General features: G+C 48.8%; 1 protein-coding gene across 1 annotated transcript; it reads right to left on the bottom strand.

Moving 5' to 3' along the window:
- Positions 1 to 11,587: 11,587 nt before the first annotated feature.
- Positions 11,588 to 14,230, bottom strand: ATP6V1D (ATPase H+ transporting V1 subunit D). The gene has a single exon (XM_085877926.1). It carries the CDS (start codon positions 14,108 to 14,110, stop codon positions 13,370 to 13,372), a length of 741 nt encoding a protein of 246 aa, XP_085734052.1. The 5' UTR covers positions 14,111 to 14,230; the 3' UTR covers positions 11,588 to 13,369.
- Positions 14,231 to 15,932: the final 1,702 nt, after the last annotated feature.

Raw genomic sequence — 15,932 nt, forward strand, 5'->3', positions numbered from 1 at the left:
CATGAAACTTCACAATTATGATCTAGTAGTGTGGAATATACATCTTAAATTTCAACTTGATCGGACGCATGGTCTGGCAGACAGAATTTTTTTTTAATTTTTTCAATGTAGGTTGTTTTTCTTTTTCTTTTTTGAAAATGGCTCACTTGGCTGTGCCTGAGTGGGTTTGAGGGTACAGAAGTAGCAGCTGAAATGCAAATCCTATCCAGGTTCCTCCTGATGACTTCATCTTTGCTTTTTGCTTGTTCGGGTTCATTCTGATGACTCCAATGCAGGACTTTACCTATTTGGTCTTCCATTTGATTTGAACTGAAGTTATTTTAATCTCATTCTAAATTGAATTGAATAATAATGAAAAACGTCATGGGTCAGGGTCAGGTGTCCAATCAAAGTGGGGTTGCATCAAAGCGGGACGTCTTGGTACCTGGTCATCACTGCCAGCAGTTATAAAGTGGCAGTTCGAGTTATGTCTTATTAATTACGTAACACACCAGTACACAAACACCACACAAAATACACCAGACAAAACAAGTCCTGGCGAGGGTCTGCAATCGCTGATTGCTCTTTCTAGTTTTCTTGCTTGCTTTCTTGTTTGTCTGGGCAATATCTCAGCTATCCTTTGAACTCGGAAGCTGAAATTTGGTGACTGAAGTGAAGATGTACTTTGTCAAAACAGCATTAAAAAAATTCATCAATTAATTAATTAATATCGATTAATTAATTACTTATTTATTTTCTTTGTCATCTGGACAATATTTCAGGCACCTTTTGAGCTCGGAAGCTGGTAATTGGACACGACAGTGAACAAGTGATTTGGCTACAAAGGGTATTTTTGATTTATTGATTAATCCATTCATCGATTAATTATTCATTTTTCGATGAAGTACTTCATTTTCAAAAAGTTAACAGATTCGGATGAAACAGTGGTGGTTTTGGTACACGGTTAGCCAATTAAGAAAATTAATTGTTTTACTATTAATATTGTTGCGGATTCGCGCCCGCCGGCGTGCTGACGGCCACGTAACTCGAATCGCGGCACGTCGCCCACCGGACGGACAATCCAGTCATGACCCTCTCGGACTAACGCCGGGAACCAGTCACGGGTGGACCTTTCGATCTCACCGCGATCGAGCCAATCAGCCCCCGCGTGGGATAGGGTTGCTCGCCAAATTCGACCTACCTAAGTACCCACGCGGAGGGTAGACCGGGCGATCGCACCTCGCCGCAGGTCGACTTCGGACACGGGCCACTTAAGCGATCCGTTCCGTACTATCGGGATAACCGAGCGGTGTTATCGTCGACCTCGACGGTTCGATTAATTATCGGGCGTATTCAGCCCACTACCAACCCTTTACGTGAAGCAAGATGAGGATTCAATGAAGGAAATGACGAAGCGAAGCGGGAAACAGTTCAACACAAAGCACATTTATTCGCGGCACACGGGAAGCACACATATTCAATTCCACCAAAAGCACACAGAAAAGAAAAACACAATTCAATTTACACAAAAAGCAAAGGCGACAATGCAGATCTAATACCGATTACACGAGCACACGGCAACACTTATACAATTTTACTTCACAGACGGCGCCGACAACACATACCCAAAACCAAGGAAAGAATACCCTCAAGGATGAGGCGGGCCTGAGGCCGAGACCGGGTCGGGCCTACCCGTCTGGTGATGAGACGCGGAGCGGCGATGGTGCCTCAACTCCGCGGGCCTCGCGGGCAGTGTCTGGTAGAGGGTGGGAAAGGGGCCCCCTTGGTCGCACTATCTCAGCGCGGGGGGAAACAGGAGGGGGTTGCTGATGCTCGGGGTATAGAGGATTTTTATTGCCCCGCAACGAGCGTCTCCACCTCGGCCAGGTCGCGCTGTCGGCCTCCCTGGGGTGCAGCTCCCTGCACGACGCGAGCACCCCTCGTCTGCCCTCGCCGCCTCTCCACAGCTCCGTCCCTCCGTTCCGACTCCAACGCACACGACGACCAGCTCCTTCTTGCCAACTCCACCGCCCGCGAAGTCTTGACTCTCTGTTCCCTCTCGACTCTCCTACTCTCTGGACTGACGAACACGGTCGCTTTTTATCAGCCCCGTGGCTTCGCCCTCTCATCTTTGACCCCCTCCCTTCGACCTTTCACCTCGCTCCCCATTGGCCCGAGAAAAAGTGGGCGTGAATGCTTTTTGATCCATAAATTTGCATATATCGATCGCCCTCCAACGCCCTGGAGGCGGGGCCAAATCGCCCCTCGCTCACCGATTGGACGGCAAAAAGTGGGCGTGTGTCGTTTTGATCCGTTTTTGAAGCACAAAATCCGTGATTTTGTACACGCTGTTCGGCGCGCGCCCTGCACGAGTCCAACACCGGTACCCACAGGCGGCGCAAGAACGGTGGCGATGCGACGGTTGCGAAGTGTGACGTGAAGGTCGTGGCGGTTGTGGTGAAGCGGTGGTTGGTGGTGGTAACAATGGCGGTTGGTCCAAATTAAAGATAGTAAAAGAAAAACGGCTATCCTGAAGAGTCGCAGCACGCATAAATGACATGTATTCCCACTAGACAACGGGTTTGGGCCTAACTACACATGTACTTACCGAGATATCTCACCTAAGGGACCTGAATGGTGGTTTGCGAATTTGGTAACCACAACACTACCCCCTCCCCTTTTTACAGACTCGTCCCGAGTCGTCAAATTTTCGTGTGCCATCATGTGTAGTTTTCCCCTAGTACATTTTACCTACGGATCCCTGAGTGCGACATTCATGGTATTCGTGTCCCCAAAATAAATAACCTGAGGGCTGCGTAACTACCTAAACAAACTCACTCACACGGACGACTTAAATAAAATTGCCGGCGCTAAGACATACATGCCGGGGGCGCATTCATATTTACAGTACATCTTAACCTTAACTTACAAATTTTACACTAAACCATGGCCCAGGATCATTGAACTCTGCAAAAGAAAAGCAGTTAGCAGGGAGCCAGGCTGCCCACATGCAGTCTCTGGCTCAAAACAATGCAGGTGACAGGGAACGTGGCTGGCTGCTCACGCGCAGTCCAAGGCCTTCCCTTTTGAACTGAACGCAGTGAACCACAACGGTGCATGGGCTGCACAAACGCAGTCTCCGTGCCAGCTCAAGTGGCACACGCAATGAGCACAACGAATGGATGGATGAACACAAACACGGTGCACGGGCCGCCACTGCAGGCCCGTGTTGTAGCTGCCAACAGGGCAGTTCTCGCAGCTTGCAAACTGTTGCCTTGCGGATCCTGGCGCACATGGAAATGCACAAGGGGGGGGCACAGCAAAAATTGAACGGGGCTGGTGAACGTGGGCAGTGGGCATGGCATGGCAAAGGCAGCAGGCAAACACAGCCCGCAGAAGAAGGCCGCTGCAGGCAAACACAGCCCGCAGAAGAAGGCCGCTGCAGGCAAACACAGCCGGCAGACGAACTGGCCGGCACAGGCCTCGAAGAAAAACAGCCAGCAGATGAACTGGCCGGCACAGGCCTTGCAGAAAAACACGGCCAGCCGATGAAGTTGGCCAGCCTTTGCCGTTCAGTGGAGGTTGGTGGAGGGAGTGCGGTGGTGCTGGCCACTTGGAAGGCGGGCTCGGACCTACCTACCTGTCTCCCTCCCACCTATCGCCTTTGCCTGTCACTGTACATACCCACTCCCTTAATTTGTCAAACCCCAATTTAGCCCCAACTTATTTTTTTGTTGTTTTTATTTTTACTTCCCCACTATAAATCGTCCCCTAACCCCCTTTATCGTCCTTGTTCGGCTAACCTATCCTGTCACCTAGCTTACTCCCAACCCCTACGTTCCCTTCCCGGAGGGGAATAAGGGAGAGCTAGCGTCCTGTCTCGAGGCCCAACTCAAGCCTCAGAATGGCCTCCCCAGAGTTCGGCGATCTTAACACCAAGTGGGTCCAGCGGCCCACAACGAGAGCGAGGGGATGGATGGTGCGGAGGGGTACATCTCCTAATCTACCCTAACCATTTAACTGTTAAACTACCCCGGGGCTTTCAACAAGCGCCTCTCGCTTAAACTATTGGTTCTAACAACCCAGATTCCCGTCGCCTGTGTTGGTGTCCTCACAATTTCGGGCCTCGCCCCCCCCCCCCAATTTTCTCTCCGTGCCCTCACACGGTATCCTGGATGGGACACGTGGCTCCCTTTGGCAGGCACGACCCTCTGCCGATTCTCCCGCTATGGCACCCCCGGGCACTACACTGCCTCCGAGCCTACCAGCTCCCTAACACTGGGGAGTGCCCCCCATGGCACCTCCCCTGAAACGCACACGTGGCAGGCCGGCCTCCCGGGCCCCTTTCCGAGGGTCACCCGTGCCCACAACACTGCCCACGCGGCTAATGGCGCCCCGGGCCCCCGCACCAAGCAGGCGCACCCGTGCCCACTACGCTATCCCGGCCCCCCATGGGCCCTTGGCCTACCACGGCCGACTAGCCTGGTGCCCGGGGTACCCACTCAGCGATACTCACCTTTCGCAGCCACGCTCCCAAGCCCGTCAACAGGGCTCCTGCACCCCTCCAAATGGGTTTCGAGCCTACTTTCTCACCAACAACAAAACGACCTCCATTTTTCAATTTGACTAACCCCCTAACTCACTTTACTCTGACCCCGGGGTTCCTTGGGCGGGAGTCACTCCTCCCCCCAATCACTCATCGCACCATGCATTCCCCATTCGCTCCACTCACACAGACCCGCTGGCCTCACTCACTCAACAAGTACTCACCTCACAACTCACCAACTCTTCAACACACACACACCGCTGAACTCTGCCATCCTCCTAACTACATCCCCTAACTAACTCGTGCTCCCACGTCGTCCCTTAAACTAGTAGCACGTTCCATTTAACCTACGTAGCTAAGCTACGTCCCCACTACACATCCAAAGTCTGTCTCTGTCTCCAAATAAATCATTTTATTTCCCAACCTAAATCTGGCTACAATCCCTCTAACTAATCCATTCCACGGACTCCATGAGGACTTACCCCTGCCCCATGAAGTCGGTCTAACTAAGCTAACCCTTCCCCCTAACTAGTTTCCATCCTGTGCCCAGGAATCCTGTGCACCCGAAAGTGAAGCTTGCTGTTTTTTTTTTTTTCATGCGCAGCACCTGCGCGGCAACTCGCGCACTTTACACCTGCCTGTGACGTCATGCAGCTGCACGTGTTCCTCGTCCCTCCTTGGACGGTACCATCCGGCAGAGATATCCCTCCTGCCGGATTCCAACCCCACGTGCAGCCATGGCGTCACCGTGCGCATAAAAAAAAAACACAAGCCCCACGTCTCGAGGGGTTCCCCACGCGAACACATGTGCTTTGCCCGTTGGAGCTGAACACACACGATCGCGTGGAGAACCCGTCCGGTCCAAATCCGTTTACCTGCCTAAACTTTGTCCGTCCGCGGGATCAGCAAATCCACCGCGTGCGTTTCCGGACCGGGACTTCACTCTCGCAAGCGAGCACGTGGTGGCCTCGTGCGTTGCACAGCACGGACCGCGTGCTCACTGCTGGGTGAACCCGGCACGGTCCTCGAAACAACTACAGCCGCTACTCGGCTTTCTCTCCTCTGTCGCCGTCTCCGTCTCCATTCCACACACGCATACCTGCGTGTTACGACGCACACAGTCCACTCCATCAGATTCACACCGGGAGACGCGGCTGCGTGCTCCCGCATGCCAACCGACATCTCCCTCACATACCGCTCTCTCACACACACGGTCTCCCTTGCACACAGCGACCTTGCACACGGCCGTTCACTCACGCGTGCGGGGCACTCACCCGCGGTGCCTCACTCGCACTCCGTGCCTCATCCACACACGCGGGGGCACTCAACCGCTGTGCCTCATCCACACTCCGTGCCTCACTCACACACGCGGGGGCACTCACCCGCGGTGTTTCACTCACACTGGCCGTTTCATCCACACACACGGCCTCACTCACACACGGTGCCTCATCCACACATGGCGTGCTGGGAAGCACGCACTCCGGCACAATCGCCACCACACCAATCACACACGGGGTCGCTTCCACACACGGGGACGCACTCACACCTTGCACCACACACACAGGGACAACCACACTGGGGATTCGTGTCCCCACAAGGGTCTCCGGGGCCTCTACACCCCCCAAGCTCTCCGTGCACCCGTCCACAGCACCCGTCCCCTCAACCTCGCAAAGCACGACCGAACTCACCTGGTCGTGACTCGCCTCAAGGGGGCAGACTCCCTCCCCTCGTTCCTGGAGGAGGCCATCCAGGTGCTCGCACTGGGTCCCTACACAGTCCGCCAGCTCAACCTCACTATCCTCCACTACCTCCGTGTGTGTGTGTGCGTCACTTACCCCGTCTTCATCGTGTTGTCTCTATTTTTTCTGTCTCCCGTGTCTCTATACATTTATAAGTTTCTGTCGTCGTCACCTCGTGTCTCGTCTCACACGTTTTGGTCTCCCCATTTAATTTTTCCCTCTTGGTCACCGTCGATTCCTCTGTCACGACCCTCGCCCAACACGCCCCCCGAATTATTTTTTTACCCGCCTCCACCGCGGGCCTGTCAGCCGTTGCACCCCCTTCCAGCTCGTTTGCTTCCACACGTGGAGTCGCCATTCCTATCTCCTTGGTCACGGCCTTCATGCCCGCCTGCAGGCATCGGCCCATGTTCTGCGTCTCACCCCGCAGCTTTATCGTTTCTTCCTTCATTTGCTGTGTATTCGCATCCATCTTTTCGATCATTTGTTGTGTATTCGCATCCATCTTTTCGATCATTTGTTTGTTCATGCCTTTCATTTCGTTTTTCATATTCGCTTCCATCTTTTCGATCATTTCCGCATTCATCTTTGCCAGCATGGTGAATAGCTGGGCCATGTCGGGTGCGCTTGGGTGAGCCGTTTCGGCAGGGATCGGGGAAGGGTTTTGGTGGAGAGGGGGGGGGGGAGGTGTCATACACCGCGGCCGCTGCCGCACCCATTTTGGGCTCTGGGTTCAGTTGGGCGAGTCCGTGTTCCTGCACAATCAACATTTCCTGCTCGGGGATTCCATCCTGGACCATGGATTCTACACATTCTACATCCATTTCTAATACCCCCGGCTCCCGCTCGCCTTGAGACGTCATCTTGCTTCTCGTGAAGGGTTAATTTGCTCGCTCGTAATTTGGAGGGAATCGGGGGTCGCTTCTCTCACCCCTGGACCGATTCCCGTGAATTTAGCCGGAGACAGGAGAGCCCGTTTTCCTGTTCTCCGATACCAGTGCCGTGAGGAGGGCGATGGGTTTGTATCGCACGACCTGACACCAGTGTTGCTGATTCGCGCCCGCCGGCGTGCTGACGGCCACGCAACTCGAATCGCGGCACGTCGCCCACCGGACGGACAATCCAGTCGTGACCCTCTCGGACTAACGCCGGGAACCAGTCACGGGTGGACCTTTCGGTCTCACCGCGATCGAGCCAATCAGCCCCCGCGTGGGATAGGGTTGCTCGCCAAATTCGACCTACCTAAGTACCCACGCGGAGGGTAGACCGGGCGATCGCACCTCGCCGCAGGTCGACTTCGGACACGGGCCACTTAAGCGATCCGTTCCGTACTATCGGGATAACCGAGCGGTGTTATCGTCGACCTCGACGGTTCGATTAATTATCGGGCGTATTCAGCCCACTACCAACCCTTTACGTGAAGCAAGATGAGGATTCAATGAAGGAAATGACGAAGCGAAGCGGGAAACAGTTCAACACAAAGCACATTTATTCGCGGCACACGGGAAGCACACATATTCAATTCCACCAAAAGCACACAGAAAAGAAAAACACAATTCAATTTACACAAAAAGCAAAGGCGACAATGCAGATCTAATACCGATTACACGAGCACACGGCAACACTTATACAATTTTACTTCACAGACGGCGCCGACAACACATACCCAAAACCAAGGAAAGAATACCCTCAAGGATGAGGCGGGCCTGAGGCCGAGACCGGGTCGGGCCTACCCGTCTGGTGATGAGACGCGGAGCGGCGATGGTGCCTCAACTCCGCGGGCCTCGCGGGCAGTGTCTGGTAGGGGGTGGGAAAGGGGCCCCCTTGGTCGCACTATCTCAGCGCGGGGGGAAACAGGAGGGGGTTGCTGATGCTCGGGGTATAGAGGATTTTTATTGCCCCGCAACGAGCGTCTCCACCTCGGCCAGGTCGCGCTGTCGGCCTCCCTGGGGTGCAGCTCCCTGCACGACGCGAGCACCCCTCGTCTGCCCTCGCCGCCTCTCCACAGCTCCGTCCCCTCCGTTCCGACTCCAACGCACACGACGACCAGCTCCTTCTTGCCAACTCCACCGCCCGCGAAGTCTTGACTCTCTGTTCCCTCTCGACTCTCCTACTCTCTGGACTGACGAACACGGTCGCTTTTTATCAGCCCCGTGGCTTCGCCCTCTCATCTTTGACCCCCTCCCTTCGACCTTTCACCTCGCTCCCCATTGGCCCGAGAAAAAGTGGGCGTGAATGCTTTTTGATCCATAAATTTGCATATATCGATCGCCCTCCAACGCCCTGGAGGCGGGGCCAAATCGCTCCTCGCTCACCGATTGGACGGCAAAAAGTGGGCGTGTGTCGTTTTTGATCCGTTTTTGAAGCACAAAATCCGTGATTTTGTACACGCTGTTCGGCGCGCGCCCTGCACGAGTCCAACACCAGTACCCACAGGCGGCGCAAGAACGGTGGCGATGCGACGGTTGCGAGGTGTGACGTGAAGGTCGTGGCGGTTGTGGTGAAGCGGTGGTTGGTGGTGGTAACAATGGCGGTTGGTCCAAATTAAAGATAGTAAAAGAAAAACGGCTATCCTGAAGAGTCGCAGCACGCATAAATGACATGTATTCCCACTAGACAACGGGTTTGGGCCTAACTACACATGTACTTACCGAGATATCTCACCTAAGGGACCTGAATGGTGGTTTGCGAATTTGGTAACCACAACAATATTTATTTTAATAATGTAATTAATCAATCAATTATTGTACACCACTCCCTCCCAATTCAGTCTTCATGTGCTGCACGGTGGTATAGCCCAGTACCAAAGGTGCCCTAGCAATGTCTCGCGCTGGAGGATTTGTTATTTATTTATTTGGCATGCGAGTGGTGTACTTTGAATGTACCTCAACTTGTTTGATTTTATTGTGAATTACCTGATCGTTTTTACAAGCACTTGATCGTTTTTAACAAGACAACACAAATCGGACCAACTTGATGGTACAGCAACGATCAGGTCCATGGTGTGTTCAGTTACCAAGCAGCTTGCTCGTGCTTGCCAAAGCAGCCGTTCCTTTTCAACTGTTTTAAAAGCAGTGATTACTTGAGTGCTGGTCACTCGGCGAGCACTCTACAATAAACTTCGGTGGAGTGTGTACAAACTCATTCCTTCCTCCCTATCCTGGTGTGGGTTTGATTCCCAGAGATGCTCACTCTTAGCAAGTGTGGCAAGTATGACCAAAATCCCTGAACATGAAGAAGGCCTTTGTCTTACAGTGATGGTAATTAGCTCGTTTCTGGGTTTTATTTATTTGTGGTCGTTTTTAACCTCTTATTTGAGACTCCAACTGGAGGATGGGAGGATGTTGCGTTTTGAGGAGAATCAGGTCCAGACCACAGTACAGAACGCTTTATTCCATCTCTGGCATTTCTCTCTACTCTTTTTCTTTACTCAATACCACATTGCATTGTGAAACGCCCTAATGTGTCGAAAGTGCAATTAGCATTTTAATCGTAATTTTTCGAATTGTTCACAACAGTGGAGGCTTTCTTTATTAATATACCTGTTGGAGGGTTTGTTTCTACAATTGGTGCCCCCAATTTTAATGGGACCTCAGTTTCTTAGACCCCTCGGAGGACCATTTAGTACGAAAGGAGTACTAAAGGACCATTTAGGGTTTTTAAAATTCCTTTTACTTCTGTTAATTTCCAAGCTGTATTTCGGATCCCGCTGTGACTTTCGGAATGACATTTTGCATCAATAATGTGAATAGAAAGGTTGCGGGGCTGACATTTTTTTGACCTTGACTTAATTTTTTAATGTCATGACAATTAGAGATAAACTTTTGTTTCAAAATTTTTTTTTTTACCATAACTTGACGAAGTGTGGTGATCAGACCGAAATTACTTTCGAGATGGCCTAAGCCCTAAAGTAAGCTGCATTTACATAATACACCTCCGAGTTAAAGGTCAAGGTCAAATGGCGATCTGAAAAAAAAGTTTTTTGTCATCGCTCAATTTTGCCAATATGGAATCTTAAAGACTGCTTGGCCTTCCAAAATGTTCTTGCAGCATAATAATGTACCTGTACTGAAGTTATGCACCTGATATTTGATTAGTCATTGACAAAAAAAAATTCAGATTGTGACCTAATTGACAAAAAAAATTCAGATTGTGACCTAATGAACAACAAAAAAAAAAACGTTTTCACAACTTGAATTACAATTTTCCTTCGATTTTCATGATGTTGAGTTTTATGGATAGCTTGTAGATGGGAACACATTTTCTTAACTCACACTCTATCCCTAAATGGTGAAGGCGAAGGTAATATGGCCATCATTGGATCACGGGCTTACCCTTAGCAATCGGACATCTCATTTCAATCGATCTTCTTTTGTAAGTAAGTAGCACACGACTACTGCTAGTTGCGCCATTTAATGGGAAAGCAGCTGTGCTGCTGATGCAGTGCCCCCTGTTACTTAGAGCAGGAATTTGTAATTTTTTCAGAATGCTGGCGATAACTCGCTGTTGGATCTTTAACATCCACCGACTAATGCTGACAGACGAGACGCATGTAAAGTCGATTAAATGTTTTTAAGCAGTGATCCAAGGCTAATGGAGGAGCCCATGTGTTGACTGCTCCATCATCACAGGTGAGATGAAAGCCCAAGGAAGAGATCCAAGAAAATGTTTCGACAACCATGAATTTTTCCAAAACTTACAAGGATATTTGTTTATAATAATAATAATTATAGTTTGCTCTTAATTTGACGAAGACAGCCGTTCACATGTAGACAATTACACCTGGAAGAGTGAATTTGTTTATTGTGCTGATGTCGGTGTTGCTCGCACAGCAACCGTAATCTGATCTCTCAAGGGATATGTAAGAAAACCAGAGCATCCGCAGTTTAGGCAGGAATTTGTTGACATTGCCAGAGATAATTTGCCTCCACTTCAATAAAATATCCCATGTTGTCCATCTTATGCTACCATACACGATAGCCAGCTAAATATCCTTAGGACGGTGTGGTGGCTCATGCAACACCTTATCTGAAAATGTAGTTATGCCAGGAATCAAACCCAGACAAGGTAGCTCTAAGATAAATGCACCCCCCTCCCCCTGCACCGTATTGGTACACCTGACAAAATACAACAAACGGAATTTGAACCTGGGCACAAAGCACGTTGAGCCAAGTCCTGGGGTGGGATGGGAATGCCAATGAGACAAACTCAACGTTGTAAGAAACATTATGTACAAAAGTCCATTCATGAAACATGACGAGGAAATTCCAGAAATAAATGAGTAACAGTTACTTACATTGCAACAAACAGGGAATAAACAAAGTACTTTACAGCAGCAGAGTTTTTATTTTGGTAACACAATATTTAATAATCAGAAATATAATTACAAGGTGGGGAACGGCATACCATAACTCATTTGGCAACTTTGAAAGGAGAGGACAAAGCACAACGGTTTAATCAGCAATAAATTAATATATATAAACGAGACAACACAGATTTGTATTTAAATACACTCACAAGAAGCCCATTGAGGAAAATGAACAGCCAATGCTGTGAAGAAGATGGCGAGGAACCACATTATAAAGATTCTTGATATTCATTATCTTCCCCCTGCTTTGCAGCATAAGAGCCGAGCCACATTTTTTCACCCTTTCCTAACTTTGGGCCAGATGTTGTGTTTCCTTCCTTGGTAATTCCAGCTTTCTTTAGATCCTTATTCACCTTTTGCTTTCATCTGGTTCTCAATCTACCTCCTGACCTTCTACTGTCCATCCTACATAGTTATATTCTTTTCACTTCTCTTTCATCCTCCATTCTAACAATGCATCCCAAAAATTCCAGTCCAGTTCTACTATTGTTGCACTCACTGGAATTTAAAATCGTTCTCTGATATCTTCATTTCTTTTTAACAAGTGCATTTGCAAAAGAATCTCCTCCATTTTTGTAAAGGATTACAAGGTTTGTACAACCACATACAAGCATTTAACTTAATTACCAAACACACCATGCATGTTATTTACACCGAAAGGTCGGCAGGATGGCCGAGAGGTACATACACTCTCCTGTAAGCTGTCTATCCAGGGTTGGAACCCCAACCCAGCCATAAACTATCATTCTGATGTTTCGCAGACAGGGCGATTCATCAATGTGCCTCAGACGGATGTTAAACTGGACGTCACATCTGCCAGGATTAGTTGGTGGACGTTATAGATCCCATGGTGTCCTTCACAAAGGGGAAGCGAGCTATTGCCGGCATCATGAACAAATCGCAAATTTCTATCCAAACCAACAAGGGGCTGTCCGACAGCAACGGATTGGAGTGTGAGCATCAGCAGCAGAGCCACGCTCTCAACCGACGATGCTGTGCTGCACACGAACTAAGATTTACACTGAATTATACAATTACGAAACAATTTAACACCTTAAGCCTCACACAAAATACAGGTGAGAGAGGAAAAGGTGTTTGTTTGATTTCAAATCACAAGCAAGCGTGACTCCTGCAGCACAATCCATCATCTCATCAAGATCAAACTTAATCTCAACCACATCAGGACTCATCTGGAGGTTTGCATGTGACTACAACAAATTTCAATTGATTCTTTAAAAAAAAACAAAATTACACAAACAAAAAAAAAAAATCAATGCACATTCCACGAACTTGTGAACATAAGTAGAGCAATCTGTGGAAAGTTTACCAACGATATATTTTTAGCGAGGTAAAGGAAGGACTTTGAGAGAAACAAGAATGATGAGAAAGCTGTCAAAGTAAGGGCTGGGGTCGAAAGGTCAGCACAGAATGAAGATTGAAACGCAGCGAGCAGTTGTCGAGCCGAGGTCCATGAAGGTCTTCAAGTCAAATCTCAATCAGGAACGAATCTTCATTTGGGACGCAGGACGAATCGAGCACGTCGACCTTTCATTCGCGTCGGTTGGAATCCAGGCACATGACGTCCGAAAAGGGAGACGAACGACACACACACACACACACACACACACACACACACACACACACACACACACACAGCACACACACACACACACACACACACACACACACACACACACACACACACACACGGCGCTGGTTCCAGCCCATCGGGACGGGCTAGTTGAAGAGGAGGTCATCGTCTTGGTTGGCGTCGAGGAGGCTGGGCGCCTCGAGAGGAGGCGGTTGGTTCTTCTTGGCTCGTTCCGCCTCTGCCTTCGCCTTCAGCAGTTTCTTCTTCTCCTGAATCTTCTTGAGCCGGTAGAACTCTTCCCTTTCGCGCTCGTCCAGCTCCGAGATGATGTACGACAAGGTTCGCTCGATTCGCGGGATGATCACGTGCTCGATGGCGTTCACCCTGCGGTTCGTGATCTTGATCGCCTCGTCCAAGGCCACGAAGGACGTTTGCAGAGAGGCGAGTTCGATGAGCAGCTCGACGGCCTTGGCGTAGTTCTTCTTGAGCCTGGCGAGTTGTTCGCCGCCACGGGCAAGCCCGGTCAACTCGTACGTGTCACCACCTTCGGAGTATTGCTCGAACACCGGAAGGTTCACTCCCGCCACGTTGTCCTTCTTGGCCTTCACCTTCACCTGAGCTTTGGTAACGTTTTGGATCACCATCGGGCTGAAGTCTCCGGCCGTGAACTTGGCTTCGGCGAGGGAGAAAGCCGCTTCTCGCATGACTTCGCCCATTAGGGTCTTCGTGTCCACGATCTTTTTGAGGATCTGCCGAAAGCGCAACGACAGCGCGTCCGCTTTCTTCTTGAGGAGGTTCCGGCCGGTTTGCGCTCCTTTCAGACGTGCTTTCATCACCGTCTGGGCCATGCGAGATGGGAATACGTCAATGCGATCGGTACCCGACATTGTTTGTTGGTAAAAAAAAAATCTTCAACTGCCCTTTGATCGCTCGAGACGACGTATAAAGCGAAGTCGAGCTTTGCCGGAAGAAAACTTGCCTTCCGGTTCACTCGGAATAGGAAATCGATTTTTTTTTTTTTTTTTACAACGTTTTACATCATCAAGTATTTAATATGGAATAGGCAAAGCCTAGAAGCGAACGTAGAATTCTTCTTACATTCGCTTCTTAAATATATCAAATTAAACCGTCTTTTTGCTATGAATAAATAAATATTACTTTAACATTCCCTTCACAACAACAACTACACCGCCTAGAACAGGATCTCATCTGGAAGAAAAAAAACATCCTCAACATAACCTTCACAACAACAACTACACCGCCTAGAACATGAACTCATCTAAAAAAATTAATATTACCTCAACATTACCTTCACAACGACAACTACACCACCTAGAACATGAACTCATCTAAAATATTAATATTACCTCAACATTACCTTCACAACGACAACTACACCGCCTAGAACAGGATCTCATCTGAAAAAAAACATCCTCAACATCACCTTCACAACAACAACTACACCACCTAGAACAGGGTCTTCTTCTTCTTTCGGCTGCTCTCGTTTGGGGTCACCACAGCGGATCATCCGTATGATCCGCATAGTGATTTGGCACATGTTTTACGCCGGATGCCCTTCCTGACACAACCCTGGTCGCCTCTTACGACACAGGGACATGGCACACCTATTTTAACCGGGGTATACACCGGCCCAGTACACTGGTACTCATTTCGCCGACCTCGGAAGGATGACAGGCTGAGTCAACCCCCTGGTGTATTAATTCAGTGGCCCAACAGGGCTTGAACTCAGGACCTTTTGGATCCCAAGCAGCTGCCCTACCACTGCGCCAACACCAGGCTTGCCGCCGAGAACAGGATCTCATCTGAAAAAATAAATATTACCTCAACATTCCCTTCACAACAACAACTACACCACCTAGAACAGGATTTCATCTAAAATATATATATATATATATATATATATATATATATATATATATATTACCTCAACATTACCTTCACAACAACAACTACACTGCCTAGAACAGGATCTCATCTAAAAAAAAAAAATATTACCTCAACATTACCTTCACAACGACAACTACACCGCCTAGAACAGGAACTCATCTGAAAAAATAAATATTACCTCAACATTACCTTCACAACAACAACTACACCGCCTAGAACAGGATCTCATCTAAAAAAAATTAATACTAGAAGTGAACGTAGTATTCTTCTTACATTCGCTTCTGACTTTACCTATAACTTGTTCACAACTGTTACGCAATTTCCGGCTACTTCAAAATCAGCGATCAAATCGACGCACAGCACCTTGACGTGACATCAATTTGGAAAACCAGCGACAAAACAATCTAAAAAAAAAAATGATCACGTTAAGTGGAACCCCCGAATTTGCCGCCGTCCACTACACCTGCTGAAATAGTTTTCCCTCACTTATTGTAGTTTGGACTTGTATAATTCAATTTAAAATCAATACGATAAGAAAACTCGATAATAATTCGATTTGTACAGCTTAATTTACACTAAAAACAATAGGTTTTTTATATCCTTATACACCGCTTCAAAAAGGAACATTTTTCTAAAATAGTTTGAAACACCCATATCTATTCAAATTTAAGGTATGTGTTCTAATAGCAAGCAGCTTGTAGAGTGCTTGTCAGAAGCACTCCGTCCAAACGGTTGAAAAGGAACGTCTGGCTTAGCAGGCGATGTAACAAGCTTGTTGATAATGGGACACGCTCCTGCTCT

The sequence above is a fragment of the Eptatretus burgeri genome, chromosome 4, assembly GCF_056783735.1.
Source record: "Eptatretus burgeri isolate ZD-2024b chromosome 4, Ebu_testis_v1, whole genome shotgun sequence".
Taxonomy (NCBI): domain Eukaryota; kingdom Metazoa; phylum Chordata; class Myxini; order Myxiniformes; family Myxinidae; genus Eptatretus; species Eptatretus burgeri.

What these genes read in the sequence shown, in the direction of transcription:
- ATP6V1D (XM_085877926.1), bottom strand. Translation starts at nt 14,110, where the DNA reads ATGTCGGGTACCGATCGCATTGACGTATTCCCATCTCGCATGGCCCAG.